The sequence below is a fragment of the Staurois parvus genome, unplaced genomic scaffold (genome assembly GCF_062004578.1).
Source record: "Staurois parvus isolate SC_StPar_1 unplaced genomic scaffold, SC_StPar_1.0 ptg000956l, whole genome shotgun sequence".
Classification (NCBI taxonomy): domain Eukaryota; kingdom Metazoa; phylum Chordata; class Amphibia; order Anura; family Ranidae; genus Staurois; species Staurois parvus.
Window position 1 is genome coordinate 65,035 of NW_028318752.1, and position 21,370 is coordinate 86,404.

At 44.6% G+C, this 21,370-nt stretch overlaps 1 protein-coding gene across 11 annotated transcripts in view; it reads right to left on the reverse strand.

Moving 5' to 3' along the window:
* The window catches only part of MEF2D (myocyte enhancer factor 2D), a 315,067-nt gene that overhangs the window by 22,961 nt on the left and 270,736 nt on the right, over positions 1-21,370 (reverse strand). For 6 of the 11 annotated variants that reach the window (XM_089657004.1, XM_089657011.1, XM_089657003.1 and 3 more), the window contains 3 exons: positions 14,581-14,791; positions 11,613-11,669; positions 1,904-2,094 (listed from right to left, as the gene is read on the reverse strand). In XM_089657004.1, coding sequence (XP_089513130.1) covers positions 1,904-2,094; positions 11,613-11,669; positions 14,581-14,791 — 459 coding nt within the window. Of the gene's footprint in view, positions 1-1,903; positions 2,095-3,169; positions 3,212-11,612; positions 11,670-14,580; positions 14,792-21,370 lie in introns of all 11 variants that reach the window. The other 5 variants (XM_089657002.1, XM_089657000.1, XM_089657006.1 and 2 more) reach the window with 1 other exon arrangement.

Genomic DNA, 21,370 nt, shown 5'->3' on the forward strand with positions numbered 1-21,370 from the left:
TTCGAAGATGTATCATTTGATATGTACTGCAAAAAGTGGTTATTGTGATATTGCATGTTACAGTCGATGAGAAGGTACGTAGATGTCATGTGGGCAAAACTGGAAAGTGTATTGCTAACCAGAACGTTTGGATAGAGTAGGAAACAGATACCCTTTCAGGTTTTTTTTGCTATCTGTGTCACATTAGGGAGAATGCCTGGAGACACAACAAGAAGGGAGAAGAATCCCCTCTTGGATTGTTGTCACCAAGACGGATGTCCCCAGTGGATGGTTTCACGTCAACTTCTCTTCCAGAGAAACTCTCAAATTTTGAACTTCCCATCACTTTATGTTCTGATTATTAGGACAAACAGAGAGGGTGAATCACTGCAGTGGGGGAACAGACAGCAATAAAAACTTGTCAAGAGTTCCTTCCAAACGTTCCACACAATATTCAAAATGCCCCCAATAAAGTTTTGGCTAGTGATACGCTTTAATTAAATGTCTAATCCCTAAATATACTTTGGTAGTCATTTTCACAGCCGAGGTCACTGCTTTTCTTTACCTGGCCAAAGTGCTGACCATTAATTTGTAGTACTGGCCTAGTAAACGGCACTACGAAGACTGTAGAAGTGGCAGTCCCTTGGTTGTAGTGCCGGTCAGTCCTTAGATCTAGTGGCCTTCAAACCATGAATGTAGTGACTGTCCCTCTAGGTGTCAACAGTTGGATAGTCACCATATTCAGTGTTGACCCTTGTCCAGTGGTCATTACCTAGTGCATATTGCATGTTCCACTAGCGTCCTTTTCTCCAGTGTTCATTACTAATATACCATGTTGGTCATGATTAAATTACCCTGGGCCATCGTCGCTCCCATCCCGTGCAATGGCCCTTTCTTGTGTCAAGTTGCCCTAAGACCTCAGCTGGCTGCAAGCCACAAACAGGAGGAGCAACAGACTAAATGTCAAGAGAGTCCAAATCGTTTTAACGATTATTAGTAAGGTCCCGTAAAACGTCAACGCGTTTCAGGGGACATACTGCTCTCCTTCATCAGGGTCTAAAATCACATCAGTGGACTTAATATCAGACTTTGCTAAATTGATCTGTAATAGATTATACCTGGATGGATCAGAGAACATTGGTGAGAAAATGTGGTTATGACTACTAGCGTTGAGACTGAAGGCCCATGGTAATAATTAAAGGAGCTGGAAAGGTACTGGAATCAGGGGCGGACTGACCATTTGGAAACTCGAGCACTGCCCGAGGGCCCGGCATCAGTAGGGGGCCCCATGAGATGCCCCTGGTACCTTTTTCATAAGTTTTTTTGAGTTTGGGCAAGGACACAGGGGCCCCATGATCCCCTATTGCCCGGGGCCCCATGAGTTGTCAGTCCGCCCCTGACTGGAATAGACTAGCTCTCGACAACTAGACACAAGGGTTGACTTCACCTGGACCACATGGCACCAAAGTAGCTTCACATGGACCACATACATGCATACTTGCTGTCAAAATTTGTCCAATCAGCTCCTACTTGAAGAGCAGCAATTTTTATTGGCTGTAAATGCTTTATCAATGCACTTAGAAAAAAAAATAGGTAAAATAAGTAAAACAAAGTGGAAGTCCTTCTGCACACTAGGCTCTTCTGACCACTTTTCTCCTAACAGGAGAAAAGTAGCTTTGAAAATGCGCCTAAAGCCGTGTTTTTCAAAGACGGTAGGCAAGTCAAGCATTTGGGCGTTTATTCATTTCATTGGCCAGAATATTCATTGATTCTGGCCACTGAAATGATTAAATTCTCAAGTGCTAAATGCACCAAGTGTTTAGACGGGTGGTGCAAAATACCGTGCTGTTGTATATTTCCCAGAATGCAAATATCGAAGGTAAATCTGGAGGAAGGCGGTGCCATAATGAGGCTCAGTACTCACCAAATGATGCATTAATCCTTTGCCGCTCTGTGAGGTGATGACGCGCAGGTCGGGTTTGCGACTGTTGCTGACGAGCTGATTGTTCTGGGAGGGAGGCGGAGGGCTCTTGGCTGGGATAACTTTACCCAGGCTGTTGCCGTTGGATACCGGTATTAGGCCCGGAGAGGCTCGTGCACTGATGTAGCCGTTGCCTAAATTAGAAGGACACACAGGACAGCGATTACATGAAAGAATCTTGTGTATGTCACAAAATAAACAAAACGAATCAAACACGACCCATATAAATAGGAAGTCTATTGTGTATGATCACTCAAGACTTGGCTGGTGTCTGACAAAACAGGATGCAAAAGGAAATCCCCCCCATAGGGGACACAGATACCTAAAAAATAATAGTTCTAGCATACATAAAATAGTTTAGGATTTTATTGTTTCCCTGCCCAAATGAGAGAGATTTGTCAACACTTCCTGTCAAGTTGATGAGTGAAACAGGAAGTGAGTCTAAATCACTCGCTCTTTTCAAAACTCTAGAAGGAGAATACCTTCACAAAGGGGCCTGTTATTGTTCGGGGTTGCAAAATGGCTGCTGTAACAGGCCATACTGAAAGAAAGACATGTCTGCCTATAAGTCGGCTTGACTTTGTCAGGTGGAAGCTGGAAGTGCAGGCCGAAGGCTTGGTGTATGAAGCGGGGCTGTCTTCCTCACAGCCCTCCAACATGAACCATACTCTAGTTTCTAGAAGCGGGCAGCAGGAATGCTGAGAATGCCGGGTGACGTCAATTCTGACATTCACAGAACTAGACTGGCCAGAATCTGAAACAGCTGATGGGGATTGTAGGCCTGCATCTCTGCTCTCATGTACATTTACTCTTCTGTATGCACTAGGCCGAGCTCACGGTTGTAGGCATGGCCTGTCTGCTAACGAGGCCGGATTATGACCACATTCTGGACTACCTAAATAAACAAGGCCAGATTAATGCCATACTCAGAGCTAACTAAATAAACAAAACCAGATTATGACCATGCTCTGAGCTAAATAAAATGTATAAGGCCTGATTATCACCATACTCCCAGATATATAAAGCCAGATTCTGGACTATCTATATAAACAAGGCTAGATTAGAACCATACTCTGTACTAAATGAATGTATAAAGCCAGATTATGACCACACTCTGGACTACCTAAATAAACAAGATTATGACCATACTCTGAGATAAGTAAATATATAAAAGCATAAAAGCCAGATTATGGTCACATTTTGGCTTACCTATATAAATAAGGCCCTCCTTACGACCACACTCTGGACTACCTAAAAAAAACAAGGACAGATTACAGACATATCTTGGACTACCTAAATAGATAAAGCCACATTACAACCATACTCTGGTACAACCATACTACCTAAATAAAGAAAAGGCCGGATTTTGGCCAAAATAAACAAGGCCACATCATGACCACACTCTGGACTACCTAAATAAACAAGACTAAATTATGGCCATATTTTGGACTATCTAAATAATCTAGGCCAGATTATGGTCACATATTGGACTACTTAAAAAAACAAGTCTACATTACGACCACGCTCTGAGCTACCTAAATAAACAAGACTAAATTTTGGCCACATTTTGGACTATCGAAATAATCTAGGCCAGATTATGGTCACATATTGGACTACTTAAAAAAACAAGTCTACATTACGACCACGCTCTGAGCTACCTAAATAAACGAGACCAAATTATGGCCACATTTTGGACTATCGAAATAATCTAGGCCAGATTATGGTCACATATTGGACTACTTAAAAAAACAAGTCTACATTACGACCACGCTCTGAGCTACCTAAATAAACGAGACCAAATTATGGCCACATTTTGGACTATCTAAATAATCTAGGCCAGATTATGGTCACATATTGGACTACTTAAAAAAACAAGTCTACATTACGACCACGCTCTGAGCTACCTCAATAAACAAGACCAAATTATGGTCACATTTTGGACTAAGTAAACAAGGCCATATTACAGCCACACTATGGACTATCTAAATAAAGAAGGCCAGATTTTAGATACATTTTGGACTACAGAAATAAACTAGGTCAAGTTATGGTCACATTTTGGACTACCTAAAGTACAAGTCCACATTATGACCACACTCTGAGCTACCTTAGTAAACAAGGTTAGATTACAGAACATTTTGGACCATCTACAAAAACAAGGCCACATTACAACCAAACTATGGGTCACCAAAATAAACAAGACCAGATTATGGAAATATTTTGGACTACCTAAATAAAGAAGGCCAGATTTTGGATACATTTTGGATTACAGAAATAAACTAGGTCAGATTATGGTCACATTTTGGACTACATAAAACACAAGTCCACATTATGACCACACTCTGAGCTACCTTAGCAAACAAGGTTAGATTACAGAACATTTTGGACCACCTAAATAAACAAGGCCACATTACAACCAAACTATGGATCACCAAAACAAACAAGGCCAGATTATGGACACATTTTGGACTACCTAAATATAGAAAGCCACATTACAACCACAATATGGACTACCTAAATAAACAAGGCCAGATTTCAGACACATTTTAAACTATCAAAATAAAGAAGGCCAGATTATGGACACATTGTAGACTACTCAAATAAAAAGGACACATTACAACCACACTATGGACTACCTAAATAAACATGGCCAGATTTTGGACAACCCAAATAAACAAGTTCTCATTATGACCATACTCTTGACTACCTAAATAAAAAAGGCCACATTATGGTCACATTTTGGACTACCTAAATAAACAAGGCCACATTATGGTCACATTTTGGACTACCTAAATAAACAAGGTCACATTATGGTCACATTTTGGACTACCTAAATAAACAAGGCCACATTATGGTCACATTTTGGACTACCTAAATAAACAAGGTCACATTATGGTCACATTTTGGACTACCTAAATAAACAAGGCCACATTATGGTCACATTTTGGACTACCTAAATAAACAAGGCCACATTATGGTCACATTTTGGACTACCTAAATAAACAAGGTCACATTATGGTCACATTCTGGACTACCTAAATAAACAAGGCCACATTATGGTCACATTTTGGACTACCTAAATAAACAAGGCCACATTATGGTCACATTTGGGACTACCTAAATAAACAAGGCCACATTATGGTCACATTTTGGACTACCTAAATAAACCAGTCCACATTATGGTCACATTTTGGACTACCGAAATAAACAAGGCCACATTATGGTCACATTGTGGACTACCTAAATAAACAAGGCCAGATTATGGTCACAGTTTGGACTTCCTAAATAAGGCCTCATTAAGACGACATTTTGGACAGACTATAAACAAGGCCAGTTTATGGACACACTTTGGACTACCTAAACAGATAGGGCCTCATTACAACCACAGTTTGGATTATCTACATAAACAAGGCCAGATTTTGGAAACATTATATAAATAAGGCCTCATTACAACTATACTCTGGACTTCCTAAATAAATATGGACAAGTTACGGACACGTTTTAGATGGCCGTTGTTCACGATCAGACATAAACGTGCTCTCCTTGAATATTTCAGGCCATGTTCACACTGTCACTGAGCACAGATTGGGATTCTTCATGAAGCAGGAAAGATATCCTGGGCAATGTCTGTGAAACAGTCAACCAGTATGAAGTGGGTAAACCTGTCGCTAGGCTTGCATGTCCAAAGCATCAGTTGACTTAGAAGAGAATTTTTGTTTATTACATGAATGTCATCAGGTGCTAGACTTTCCGCACCCACCCCATGCTTTGCCCGAGTCTCCTAACTGGGTACACGCTGGTATCGCTTCAGCGAATTTCACGATTCCCCACTGTGAAACTCGTTCGCTGCCAGGGGAAATTCGAATGACAACTCTGAAGGGCCACATGCCCGTCGGTGTCCAATCTGATTAAAGGGAAAGGAGACTTGAACGTCTTGGACAACACCGTGACGGTGGTGTGGCATCGGCAGCGGGGAGAGGGGAGGGGGGAGGGGCTACTCACTGCACGCTGAGTCTAATGATGTTAATGAAATCATATTAATCAAAGAGGCAGGCTGATTACTCGCTGCGTTCACCCACCGTAACAGGGACTTAATAATCACGCGGGGGGGAAATAACATTATATTCAAGAACTGGGGGGGGGGGGACCAAGAGTGCTAACAATTAACCCTTTTACTGCTCGAAGCAGTGTAAGCGTCAGTATGGCTCAATATTATAAACTGACCAGAGAACACGTACAAAAATTACTTTTGATATACGCATACACTCAATAAAATGATCAAATTTAATCAAAATTGTAAACAAAGGATCCTCCCTTTGATCATTGTTCTCTCGATTGATTGATTGATTGATTTTGACTATTGGCTTTGGAGGAATTTTGTTGACTGCTTCCAATCAAATAGATTTGCGTTTGTTGAGAGAACTAATCACTTGTTTTCAGTGGCTCGAATATTTATTTATTTAAGGTACTTATATAGCGCCATCCAATTTTAAGCAGCGCTTTACATATATGTTGTACATTCACATCAGTCCCTAACCCTCAAGGGGCGTACAATCTAAGGTTCCTAACCCTCAAGGGGCGTACAATCTAAGGTCCTTAACCCTCAAGGGGCGTACAATCTAAGGTCCCTAACCCTCAAGGGGCGTACAATCTAAGGTCCCTAACCCTCAAGGGGCGTACAATCTAAGGTCCCTAACCCTCAAGGGGCGTACAATCTAAGGTCCCTAACCCTCAAGGGGCGTACCATCTAAGGTCCCTAACCCTCAAGGGGCGTACCATCTAAGGTCCCTAACCCTCAAGGGGCGTACAATCTAAGGTCCCTAACCCTCAAGGGGCGTACAATCTAAGGACCCTAATCCTCAAGGGGCGTACCATCTAAGGTCCCTAACCCTCAAGGGGCGTGTACAATCTAAGGTCCCTAACCCTCAAAGGGCGTGTACAATCTAAGGTCCCTAACCCTGAAGGGGCATACAATCTAAGGTCCCTAACTCTCAAGGGGTGTACAATCTAAGGTCCCTAAACCTCAAGGGGCATACAATCTACGGTCCCTAACCCTCAAGGGGCATACAATCTACGGTCCCTAACCCTCAAGGGGTGTACAATCTAAGGTCCCTAACCCTCAAGGGGCGTACAATCTAAGGTCCCTAAATCTCAAGGGGCGTACAATCTAAGGTCCCTAACCCTCAAGGAGCGCACAATCTAAGGTCCCTAACCCTCAAGGGGCCTACAACCTAAGGTCCCTAACTTCCATTCATACATACACATACTAGGGCCAATTTAGACAGGAGCCAATAAACCTACCAGCATGTCTTTGGAGTGTGGGAGGAAACCGGAGTACCCGGAGGAAACCCACGCAGGCACAGAGAGAACATGCAAACTCCAGGCAGGTGGTGCTGTGGTTGGGATATATATAAAAGTAACCACCAATCACATTTGTATGGCTACATTTCAGCAGATTATACAACCAAATTTGAAGGTGCATGACTGGCTTTCCAGAGACTGTACAATCAGACGATATTCGCCTGTTGCTAGCATTTGCGCGATAACGGTGAGATAAAGAAGTAACCGCAGCTTTGTTTCTGGTTTCGCAATGAAAGCGGTGCACCTTCTCCACCGAGGGGCTCCCGGGTGATGCTACAGCCATTTACATCTATAATAATATTGATTTCATTGACTTTGGAGCTTTAGAAACCAACAGCAGCGACACATCCAGGCAGCGCAGTGTAGCCCGTCTTCCAGCTCTTCCTGTGCTAATAGTGCCGTTTTGCAGATTACATCCATTGTACTCAGCAGAGATAATTAGAGTGTTTAGGAGATGACCTGCTAATTAACGCAGCTGTTCTCATATTGAGCTCTCCTCGTCAGTTACCGGTCCCGGTGGGTTGGGGAATACTGGAGTATATGCCGTTGCAGATGGAAGCCGAGAGAGGAGAGGCACATCAATTTGCTGTCGAAGAGACTATTTAAAGTGAACAATCTACACAAAAACTGATATTTCAGTGATGAGTGGGGTCTGGTGGGTTGGGGATGCCAACGTGAAGGCTCCAGCGGTGGTACGGCCATGCTATGGTCTTGAAGCTTTGCATGCTCGTGCTTTAGGGTGTTCACCATAACTGAAGTACACCCAAGGCCAAATTTTGGATGGAGCAAGGAAGGGTTAGGGCCCCTGTTGGGGTTTAAGTGCTATTATTATTATTATACAGTATTTATAAAGCGCCAATAGTTCACTCAGCGCTGTACATTACAGAGGGGGACAGAACATGTGACAGAACAATACCAATACAATGCAAAACATGAGGGGATTGAGGGCCCTGCTCCTTGGAGCTTACAATCTAGGAGGGAGGGGATGGTGGCACAGGAGGAGATAGCTGTGGGGGATGGAGTGGTAGGAAGAGTGGAGGAGGTCGGCAGGTTAGCAGGGGGTGGGGTAGACTTCCCTGAAGAGATGGGTTTTCAGGGTGCGCCTAAAGGAGAGGAGAGTAGGTGATAATCTGATGGGTTGGGGCAGGGAGTTCCAGAGGATGGGTGACACCCTGGAGAAGTCCTGGAGGCGGGCATGGGAGGAGGAGACCAGGGAACTAGAGAGAAGGAGGTCTTGTGAGGAGCGGAGTGTGCGTGTTGGGCGGTACTTGGATATTAGGTCAGTGCTGTAGTTCGGGGCAGTATGGTGGACGGCTTTGTACGTCAGTGTTAGGATTTTGAATTTGATCCGTTGGACAATCGGAAGCCAGTGGAGGGATTGGCAGAGGGGGGTGGCGGAGATGGAGCGGTTGGAAAGGTGGATGAGTCTGGCAGCCGTATTCAGGATGGACTGAAGCGGGGATAGCCAGCGGCGAGGCAGGCCAGTGAGGAGGGAGTTGCAGTAGTCGAGTCGTGATATGATGAGGGAGTGGATGAGCTGTTTAGTGGTTTCTGGGGTTAGGAACGTGCGGATTTTAGCGATGTTGCGGAGGTGGAGTCTGCATGAGTTAGTTAAAGATTGGACTTGGGGCTGGAAGGATAGGTTGGAGTCCAGAATGACACCAAGTACTCTTTCCCCACTGGGGAAATTTCTCCTCTCTATGTATCCCGTTGACCAATTTTAGAGTTGTGAAGTGACGGAAAATCTTCTAATGGTGGCGTCTGTTCCCAGGGCTGCTGTTGGAAACCAAGGGGCCCCATACAACCAACCTGACAGCCCCCCTTCTCCCAAAAAAAGGACACAGATAGTGATGCTTTAGTTATGAATGAACACAGTGAGTGATTGGTACCGACCACTCATTGGGTTCATTCAGGAAAGGAAGGGCCCGGTAAATTTGAGATATTTACTGGACCCTTCCACCCCACTCTCCATCTTGAAGGATCCTATGGTGTGCTTGCAGCTGCCAGTGAGAAGGAGAGGAGGGAAGCCGACAGCACTGTGAGGGGTGGGGGTACACATGTATGGTGCACAGGGAGGTCGATTAGTGCAGGGGGGAGAAGAAATTACTGGAACCGATTCCCATTTATGGCTCTCTCTGCAGCAGCTTTATTCCTGGGAGAAAGAGGAGAAGAAGTCGGCTTTCGGCTGCTGCAGAGAGAGCCATACAGGAGATCAGTTCCAGTAATTGCCAACCAATTGCCATTCACTCTCCCTGCCGACATCGGATTCACCCATCTGCCTGGACCCCGTACAGGAGGACTGGTGGTACCCCCTCATCCATGGCCCTGTTTGTTCCACTGACAACTACCTGTGGCTACGGGACCACTTTAAAGCAAGTCATGGGTGAAATTTGAAGACTGCCATTGTCATTGCTGATCACCTGCGTCTAAAAATGCTAAATGCCTGGCTGTCAAAATGATGACTTGGCTTTAAAACGTTCAATCGCTGACCTAGCACAAGAATATATTGAACACTTTCCGCTCATAGGAAGTGGAGATCGTTCAGCCAAGAAGATGACCAACGTTGGATCGCATGAATAGTGAACCACGGAGGGAGGGGATCCATTTTTGCTTTTTTACTCAGATGGAACTGAGCTTTAAGGATCATAGAAATATAGAGGATGACATTACTGACCCCTCTTGAAAATGCTAGTTTCATGGTAGTCAATACTGATCTAATGGTTTTGTTATTTCCCAAGTCGCTGAAGTAATCATTGCTATTGTAAAACAAATTGTAGTGAGCGTTCTTAAATAAATGCAGCAGCTTGAACACTCCTGGTAACCACAATACCTTTAAAATATGTATATATAAATGTAAATAATAAAAGTGCAGCGCTCAAAATGGATTAAAGGCAGTATAAAGTCAATGCGATATCCGCGGTGCTGTCTGGATTTGAAGAAAACTTCCAGAATTTTACTGCTTCAAATACTAGCAATGCGCACTCACCAGAAACGCATGGATTATGCGCATGTAGGAATAATCATCCCAGATGTCAGATCCATCGAAGCCAGGTGGTGGGCATCCCTCTCACGGTGGATCATCAAGGACTCCAAATCAGGTCCAGAGGTCCCCTTAAGGTCAGTCAGGTAATCCACACTGATGGTAATGATCCCTCCTCTGGATGGTATAGGCACCTTCTCTGTGAGGTTAATAGCTCCACATAGGAGCCCCAGAAAACAGGTGCCAGAGATAGTGTAGTATGTTCTTGGATGAATTTTATTGGTCAATAACAGAACAGGGCAGTATGCACATCACTGTAGAGCCTCTCCTCTGATGATGTGCCTGTAGCACGAAAGGCCTAAGGAGGAGCTGTGCAGAGCGTGACGTCATTTCACCGCCGGAGCCACGAGGAGGCCCGGAGGCCATCTTTATTGGGGTCAGTACTGCTGTTTTTTCACTTTTAATTCTGATTTGAAGTCCTTGATGACCCATCGTGAGAGGGATGCCCACCACCTGCCTTCGATGGATCTGACATCTGGGATGATTATTCCTACATGCGCATAATCCATGCGTTTCTGGTGAGTGCGCATTGCTATTATTTGAAGCAGTAAAATTCTGGAAGTTTTCTTCAAATCCAGACAGCACCGTGGATATCGCATTGACTTTATACTGCCTTTAATCCATTTTGAGCGCTGCACTTTTATTATTTACATTTATATAAGCATTAATATTGTGCCTCCCTGATACATATAGGTCCCACTGGGAGTTCAAGAGTCTCAATAAGAAGCCACAGCTCTGCCATGCTGCTACAGAATAGAAACTGCTCTATCGCCAGAAATCATAATTCAATTTTCACTATCCAGACCCGACACTGAAATCGAACTAGCTGTTAAGAGCTAAAGAGCTTCGCACATCATCATGATCACCGTGGCGCTGAATAATCCCATTGTGATTTTAGCAAGAAACAAGGGAAGGCCACGCGGCTACCCACGATGAAAGCGGAGAACGGCCCTGAGTCCTGTGTATACTGGCAGAGGTCTGATCGGCAGTGCCAGAGGGAGAAGCAAGCCCTGCTGCTTTCCTCATTGTGGGAATCTCAGCTCACCAAGACCACCCAGAAGCAGAGGGAGTCCATGGAGAACAGGCCACGAGACTTAGAGACTGAAGCGCCCAATAGAAAAATGGTTCCCATTACCAACAGCATATCTACTGTCATGCTGGAGAACGAGGGCTGCCATCTGCAATGATAGCTTCCCTATACTTTATGGTGCCAAGGTCTGAGACATCTGAGGCCTGGAAAAGGTCTTCACTCACCTACAGGACTTGGACAGGTTCCATTAGAGTTGTTTAGGTCTCCCCCAAGCATTGCACCTGCAGACACAAAAGAAACCCATGAGAAAAACTAAAAAATAATTGGTTGAGCCCAAAAGACACATAAAAGCACTTGGGTTTAAGTAAACCCATCATCTCACTCAATGCATTAAATCGTAATGGTGCATATCATCAAAGATCTGAAACGCAAGGTTCTCGATTATGTAAATGCGACTTCTGGTAAAGTCAAGAGATCTGTAAAAACACACAGGAGGGTGCAAACGCCTAGTGCATTACCACCACCACTGTTGATCAAATCCAAAAGACAAAAACATAGTCCCAAACATAAAAAGGAACAGGCATATCAAATCTCGTGAGGCGATGTCATCTGATCATGTATACTAAAGCTGGAAGGCTAACGCGTTTCAGGGGATGTGCCCCCCTTCCCGTATACCAAAGCTGGAAAGCTAATGCGTTTCAGGGGATGTGCCCCCTTCCCGTATACCAAAGCTGGAAGGCTAATGCATTTCAGGGGATGTGCCCCCTTCCCGTATACCACAGCTGGAAGGCTAACACATTTCAGGGGATGTGCCCCCTTCCTGCATATCAAAGCTGGAAGGTTAATACGTTTCAGGGATGTGCCCCCTTCCCATATACCACAGCTGGAAGGCTAACGTGTTTCAGGGGATGTGCCCCCTTCCCGTATACCAAAGCTGGAAGGCTAACGTGTTTCAGGGGATGTGCCCCCTTCCCATATACCACAGCTGGAAGGCTAACGTGTTTCAGGGGATGTACCCCCTTCCCGTATACCAAAGCTGGAAGGCTAACGCGTTTCATGGGATGTGCCCCCTTCCTGTATACCAAAGCTTGAAGGCTAACGCGTTTGAGGGGATGTGCCACTTTCTGTATACCAAAGCTGGAAGGCTAACACATTTCAGGGGATGTACCCCCTTCCCGTATACCAAAGCTTGAAGGCTAACGCGTTTGAGGGGATGTGCCACTTTCTGTATACCACAGCTGGAAGGCTAACGTGTTTCATGGGATGTGCCCCCTCTTCCTGTATACCACAGGTAGAAGGCTAACACATTTCAGGGGATGTGCCCCCTTCCCGAATACCAAAGCTGGAAGGCTGTGTTTCAGGGGATGCGCCCCCTTCCCGTATACAAAACCTGGAAGACTAACGTGTTTCATGGGTTGCACCAACTTCCCGTATACCAAAGCTGGAAGGCTAACGTGTTTCAGGGGATGTGCCCCCTTCCCGTATACCAAAGCTGGAAGGCTAACGTGTTTCAGGGGATGTGCCCCCCTTCCTGTATACCAAAGCTGGAAGGCTAACTTGTTTCATGGGCTGTGCCCCTTTCCTCAATGGAAGCTCTGAGGAAAGGGGGCACGTTCCCAGAAACAAGTTAGCCTTCCAACTTTGGTATACAGGAAGGGGGGCACATCCCCTGAAACACGTTAGCCTTCCAGCTTTGGTATTCATAGTCAGATAACATTGAGATTTGATTTGTCTGTTCGCGCTTCGTGGGATGTGCCCCCTCTTCCTGTATACCACACGTGGAAGGCTAACACGTGTCAGGGGATGTGCCCCCTTCCCGTATACCAAAGCTGGAAGGCTAACGCGTTTGAGGGGATGTGCCCCCCTTTCTGTATACCAAAGCTGGAAGGCTAACACATTTCAGGGGATGTACCCCCTTCTCGTATACCACAGCTGGAAGGCTAACGTGTTTCATAGGATGTGCCCCCTTACTCAATGGAAGCTCTGAGGAAAGGTGGCACGTTCCCAGAAACGAGTTAGCCTTCCAACTTTGGTATTCATAGTCCGATAACATTGAGATTTGATTGTCTGTTCGTGTTTCATGGAATGTGCCCCCTGTTCCCGTATACCACAGCTGGAAGGCTAATGCGTTTCAGGGGATGCGCCACCTTCCCGTGTACCAAAGCTGGAAGGCTAACACCTTTGAAGGGATGTGCCCCCTTCCCATATACCAAAGCTGGAAGGCTAACACGTTTCATGGGATGTGCTCCCTTCCTCAATGGAAGCTCTGAGGAAAGGGGGCACGTTCCCAGAAACAAGTTAGCCTTCCAACCTTGGTATGCATAGTCAGATAACATGGCCTCATGGCTAGAGTTGAGATTTGATTTGGCTGTTCCTTTTTATGTTTTTGTCTTTAGTAAACGGTGGTGGCGGTGGTAGTGGTGGTGGTGGCGGTGGTGGTAGTGGTGGCGGTAATCTACTAGGTGTTTGCACTCTCCTGTGTGTTTTTACAGTTCTTTAAGAGATTTCTTAGCCTGATGAGGGCTGCATCAGGCAAAGCATTATGATTTGGGCCACCTTTGGATGTATGAGTCTGAGCACTGGAGTATGAGAGTCTTCAGCTCTGAGGAAGGGAGTACAGCTCCCAAAACGTGTCGACATCTTAACCAGAGGGTTCCAGGACAGGACCCCATGATCCCATACTGAAACTCTATTGATACATGCCTGTTTGTAAGTTTGGTTTCTAAGTACCCATTTGTCCTTTTTTTTGCAATAATATCCATTTATCACGAGGAGTGTGCGCTCTCTTGTGTGTTGTTCTAGTGGTTTGAGGATTCCCCAATCTGGAGGAGGGCTTCACCGACAGAAGTGATTCTTTCCGTGAGACTGTATCGGCGTCCTGATTTGAGCACTGATGTGATTTACTTGGTTTGACTTTTCTGAGCGCTGGAGTTTTTGAACTAAAGTCAAGAAATGGCTTCTCATTGGTCAGTGAGCCTTGTGGTTCCACCTACCTGGTACAGTCAATATAAGGTTTTCCCACACCAGATACATCAAACATTTTACATTATAGAGAATGAAGAAGGAAGGAGTGAGACATATTCTTGGCTTCACAAAGGCTACAACACACTCTTAATTTTGTGACCATTTAGGGTGACCTAGGGAAAAAAAAAAAAAGGACATTCATGCATTTGGTCCTGGCGTTGTCCTCACCTGCACTGGCTGGTCTCTGAGGTAGCACCGGAGAGACTGTGTTCCTCTGTAGAGCGGGTGGCTGTGGAGACAGGAGTCGCGGGTCTGTGAGCGATGCAGTCATCAGGGACTGTGTGACCAGAGAGCCGGCTGGGTTGCTGAACTGCAGTGCATTCGGATTGGTCACAGGGACCGTCACCGGCATGGCGAAATTGGGAGCTGGAACTGCAGACTGAACACACAGAGTGATGAGATCACAACGGGTACGTCATAGAAGCCCCAAGCAGCAGTCTAAAGTGATAACTGGAACCCAGAAATCCATTTATAATAAAGCTGTAAGGACAGAAAGGGAGATACAATTGCTGACTTCATTTTAAAGGGTGCTGTTCCAGGGCTGCCATCTAGGTCCAAATGACATTCGTTTGTGACCTTGTTCACAGAGGCTTCAGCAGTTTGTAGAAGGCTGTTGCAGAGCATTTGTGAAGCCTTCGGCAAGCTTCGAGCAGCTTTGTTGCAGCATTTAAAGCAGGGGGTCTAAAAACTTTTTAAACAAAAGGCCAGTTTACGGTCCTTCAGACTTTAAGGGAGGGAGGCTGTGCCCAGTGGGAGTAAACAAAGCCCCATCTTTGGTATTAGGGAGAGAAATAGTGCCCCATGGTTGGTGTCAGTGCGGAGAATAGTGCCCCATGGTTGGTGTCAGTGCGGAGAATAGTGCCCCATCCTTGGTGTCAGTGGGAGGAATAGTGCCCCATGGTTGGTGTCAGTGCGGAGAATAGTGCCCCATCCTTGGTGTCAGTGGGAGGAATAGTGCCCCATGGTTGGTGTCAGTGCGGGGAATAGTGCCCCATCCTTGGTGTCAGTGGGAGGAATAGTGCCCCATCCTTTGTGTCAGAGGAAGGAGTAGTGCCCCATCATTAGTATCAGTAGGAGGAATAGTGCCCCATCATTAATGTCAGTGGGAGGAATAGTGCCCCATCATTAGTGTCAGTGGGAAGAATAGTGCCCCATCATTGGTGTCAGTGGAAAGAATAGTGCCCCATCGTTGGCGTCAGTGGAAAGAATAGTGCCCCATCGTTGGCGTCAGTGGAAAGAATAGTGCCCCATCGTTGGCGTCAGTGGAAAGAATAGTGCCCCATCGTTGGCGTCAGTGGAAAGAATAGTGCCCCATCGTTGGCGTCAGTGGAAAGAATAGTGCCCCATCGTTGGCGTCAGTGGAAAGAATAGTGCCCCGTCGTTGGCGTCAGTGGAAAGAATAGTGCCCCGTCGTTGGTGTCAGTGGAAAAAATAGTACCCCACCCTTGGTGTCAGTGAGGGGAATAGTGCCCCATCATTTGTGTCAGTGGGAGGAATAGTGCCCCATCCTTGGTGTCAGTGGGGGGAATAGTGCCCCATCCTTGGTGTCATTGGGAATAGTGCCCCATCTATGGTGTCAGTGTTACTACCTTCTGTACCACTAGCCCCTCCCTCCTAGATTGTAAGCTCCCAGGATCAGGGCCCTCAAATCCCTCTTGTATTGAACTGTATTGTTGCTGTATTGTCTCCCGTTATATTGTAAAGTGCTGAGCAAACTGTTGGCGCCATATAAATCCTGTATAATAATAATAAGCGGTCTTTTCACTGGGTGCAGATACAGCCGGTTTTGTTGAGTTTCTAAGTGCCTTCAAAGACCTTGAACCTCGTAGGATCAATTGCTGTTCTGTTTATGTTTGATTATATGTTATGCATTGATTGCATTATTTCCCCAATGTTGCATTAAGTTTATTTGGCTGTGTTAAAATAAATGGCTGCTATGGCCACTCAACTCCAAAATTGATATTTGTCATCTGGTCATGCGTTTTATTTTGGGTTACTGGAGTAGAGATATATTGAGCCTCGGTGCTCTGCAAATCCCTCAGTCAAGGACATAAAAGATGTCATTGGACGCATGTTTACTGGGCATTGGTGTCACAAATATTATAGCCTGGGGCCTTCACCTTTAAAACAAGTCAGCGTTGATGGCTCCCATACTTCTACCCTCACAAGCTCACTTTAACAAAATACCGTAATCGCTTGCAAACTTTGTAATGTATTGAAGAACATTTTTCAGGCTGGTGTAAGCTAGAATTCCCTTCGTAAGCAACTAAAACAAACTGCATATTTTTAAGAACAGCAGTTGAAAACTGCTAGGCATTAGCATAACAACAACTGCGTGTTCATTTACCAAATGTTAAGCTGTTATGTTAACAAATTCACCAATTAACACTTGGCTTAGCTGCTCTGCCAAACATTCCTGTGTTATATCAATTTAGAACTACGCTGGGGAGATCCAAAAGTTGGATTCGTCTCGCGTTGCTTTCTCCCCTTTAATATGTTCATTGGCCAAATACGTTGCTTGATCAAAAAAAAAACTCAATTTCCTTTGTTGTTGGGAAGGGAAATGGAGGTTCTAGTGACAACGGCCAACCACATATCTAAAGTCCAAATCGTTCTTGTTTTGTTGGTGTGGATGGAGTAGGGAAGGGTTCATAAAGCTCTAGATCAGCCAATTTCAACCAGGATTCTGAGGAACTCTGGGGTTCCTCCAAAGATTGTGAGGGGTTTCTTGAGCTAAGGTCCTCCCATTTGATGGTACCTGAATAATTCTGGGGTCAACGCCACCTGGTAATGTCAGAGCATGACATCTATGATTTTTTTTTTTTAAGCTATCTGTAAGGGTGGCATTCTGATTACAATGTAAGGGGGTGTTATTCCCACTAAACCGCAATTAAATCGTTTTGGCAGGGGTTCCCCAAGACCTGAAAATTATTTCAAGGGTTCCTCAAGGGTCAAAAAGTTGAGAAAGGCTGCTCTAGATAATTAGGGCTGGGTTGAGCCTAGTTTTTCTTTTAAGGGTTCCTATAGCCTGTATATGCTCTTGGTGGAGCAGTTCCCCTATTTATCTTGGTGACCATTTGTACTAAGACAGAACATAAAAATGATACACTTTTACAGCTGTCACTGGGAAATCTTCCAATGGGGACACCAGTCCCAGGAAAAAAACGGTATGAGATTTTCCCTCACTTTTAAGGGATTTCTTTTCACTTCCTGTTGTCTCATTAAAACAGGAAGTGAAGTATAACTTCCCTAAGAGACAAAGGCCAGACTATTTCTATTGGAGACCTTGGATTAGACTTATTCTGCTTTCATGGTTGAAGAAATCAAGAAAGAAACCATGAAGATTCATGGTTGAAGAAAGTAGTTTGCGTTCATATGGAGCGCAGTGGCTCTGGTGAGGATACCCCTTATCAAGGGAACCTGAAATTTAAGATCCACATGCAAAAAAGTCTAATATAAGCACCAGACCAAAGATCTAAGAGACCAAAAACATTTAATATTAGTGTCTGCTCTAAACAAGACAACATGGAACAGCCAACACATCTGCTATGCGACTTGCCTATACTGCTCTACTAAAAGCACCATATTGAGTCCAGTGCAGGGGCGGACTGACCATTCAAGCACTCGGGCACTGCCCGGGGACCCGGGGTCAGTTGGGGACCCCATGAAATGCCCCTGGTACCTTTTATAGGCTTCTTTGGGTGTGATTTGAGTGTGGGCAAGGACACAGGGGCCCCATGATCCCCTATTGCCTGGAGGCCCCATTAGTTGTCAGTCCACCCCTGGTCCAGTGATGGCATTTATAAGCCTTGATAAAGGACAGGGGGTGTCTAAACCCCCAAAACGTGTTGTCTGTTATCTTGTTATGAGCAAACAGTAGTATCAAAAGATTTTGGACTCTTGAATCTTTGGTCTGGCACTCTTATTGGACCCTTTACAAGTAGTTCAACCCTTCTCTACTCTATCCAAAAATAAATTGGCTTTAGATATACTTTGATGTTATTGTAAAGGGAATGACAAATGAAGGGTGGACCTTGTAGAACAAGCCCTTAGTGGACATGTTTCTCAAGGTCAATATTTGGTCTTTAAGGTGAACAAAGAAATTAAAGTTGAGTCATTTATTTGCAGTCTGTGCACCCATTGGGCAGTCTGTGTACCTATTGGGCAGTCTGTGCACCCATTGGGGAGATTGCTCTTCACTTGACTTCCCGTTGGGACAGGAAGTGGTGGCAAATCTCTCCCATGAGGACACAGACTGCAAACACTTCCCTCATTTCATGTCCCTTAAGATTAAGTCCCGGATGTGACGAAACGCGTCAGGCGATGTGACGTTGGACGTACGGAGCAGGAACCGGAAGTGATACGGTGGCCATCTTGGAGTGGGTAATCGTGAGGATATCCACCCAGGAGCTGCGTGGTAATCCCCAGGCAGTGGGGTTTTTCTTGGAATGCGCGACTGTTACTACATTCATGTAAGCAGATATATTAAAGTATATTTTACGGTATTTTTGTGGATTTACACTATTACTGTCCCATACATCCTGCGTGGATCTGAGTGACCAGGGAACTGGCTGGTGATACCAGGAGGGGATGAGATTGGAAAGTGGAGACAAGGAGGCTGAATAGTGTTGAGGACTTCCCTAGATTGCACCTTACAACGTTTTTGAGATTTTAATCTCTGGTAAGGGTATATAATCTATAAGAATGAGAAGTGAGACATCATTGTAGTGAATACACTGAGTGGAACACATCACTGTTGTGGCACAAGTTGCTGTGGTTGTTTTTTTCTCACGTTTTTGCACTTATATACTATAAAAACACATGTGGAGTGCATATATATATTTTAATGGTAATGCACTATGTTGAGTTTTTGATTTTTTTTGAGGGTCTGTGTGGAAGCTGGCCTGTGAGGATCTTCAAACAGTACAAAGGAGTAGTTCGAGTGGGACATATTAAATTTTATTTATTTTTCTTTTTTTCTTTAAATTTTTGGAATATAAGACATTGGACACTTATAAATAGAGTGTATATGTGTTAGTACACTGATTATTTGGATAGGCACGAATTATTGTTGATTATAATATTGTGTGAATAGGGTAACGTGTCACTAGTGGTCGGTTGGTTGATTCTTTTTAGAAAAAATAATTTTTGACATTTCATGTCCTAGGACAGTGGTCGGCAAGCCGCGGCTCGCGAGCCACATGCGGCTCTTTACACGCTTTAATGCGGCTCTTGTGTGCCGGGCGCCCGCTCCCCTCCCTCCTCTCGGGCGGCAGGGACTCTGCAGCGTGATCCAACAAAAAAAACAGCCAGGGCAGCGCGCTCAAATGCAATGATTGGCCAGTCTCGCTGCCACTCACATCCTGATAGCCAGTGATTGGCTGTCAGGATGTGTGTAGGCGGGGCAGCGTGACGAACGTGAGAGGAGCTAGGCTCCTCTCACAGTCCGCCCTGAAGACCGGAACGGCGCGGGAACACGGCGAGAGGAACGCGCGGAGCAAAGGTAAGTGAATTGACACAGGGGGGACTTGGCTTACTAATTGCTACTTACTTACTACTACTATATGGGGGATGAATTACTATATGGGGGATGAATTACTATGGGGGATGATTTACTATATGGGGGATGAATTACTATAGGGGGGATGAATTAATATGGGGGATGAATTACTATATGGGGGATGAATTACTATATGAGGGATGAATTACTATGGGGGATGAATTACTATAGGGGGGATGAATTACTATAGGGGGGATGAATTACTATATGGGGGATGAATTACTATAGGGGGGATGAATTACTATAGGGGGGATGAATTACTATAGGGGGGATGAATTACTATATGGGAGATGAATTACTATAGGGGGATGAATTACTATAGGGGGGATGAATTACTATATGGGGGATGAATTAATATGGGGGATGAATTACTATAGGGGGGATGAATTACTATAGGGGGGATGAATTACTATATGGGGGATGAATTACTATATGGGGGATGAATTACTATGGGGGATGAATTACTATTTGGGGGATGAATTACTATTTGGGGGATGAATTACTATGGGGGATGAATTACTATGGGGGATGAATTACTATATGGGGGATGAATTACTATATGGGGGATGAATTACTATAGGGGGGATGAATTACTATAGGGGGGATGAATTACTATAGGGGGGATGAATTACTATAGGGGGGATGAATTACTATATGGGGGATGAATTACTATATGGGGGATGAATTACTATGGGGGATGAATTACTGTAGGGGGGATGAATTACTATAGGGGGGATGAATTACTATAGGGGGGATGAATTACTATATGGGGGATGAATTACTATATGGGGGATGAATTACTATGGGGGATGAATTACTGTAGGGGGGATGAATTACTATATGGGGGATGAATTACTATATGGGGGATGAATTACTATATGGGGGATGAATTACTATATGGGGGATGAATTACTATATGGGGGATGAATTACTATAGGGGATGAATTACTATATGGGGGATGAATTACTATATGGGGGATGAATTACTATATGGGGGATGAATTACTATATGGGGGATGAATTACTATGGGGGATGAATTACTATATGGGGGATAAATTACTATATGGGGGATGAATTACTATAAAAACTTATTGAAACTAAAAACAGTGTACCATCCTATGTATTTTCAGTTTTAAAAATGTGGCTCTCAAAATAAATTTCAATCGTGGTTTTGGCGAGATTTGGCTCAGTTGAAAAAAAAGGTTGCCCACCACTGTCCTAGGATACGAGGGCACGGTCATGCAGGGACACTGAAAGACCATCCTCAACCCATTTCTACAAGGCTGGAAGCACACAACTGTCCAATGAGACTTTGTATGTGGAAATATTAATCATACTCCTCACTAGTAACACCTGAAATGAAAAGTTTAAACTAAACATTTTGATCATATGATAGA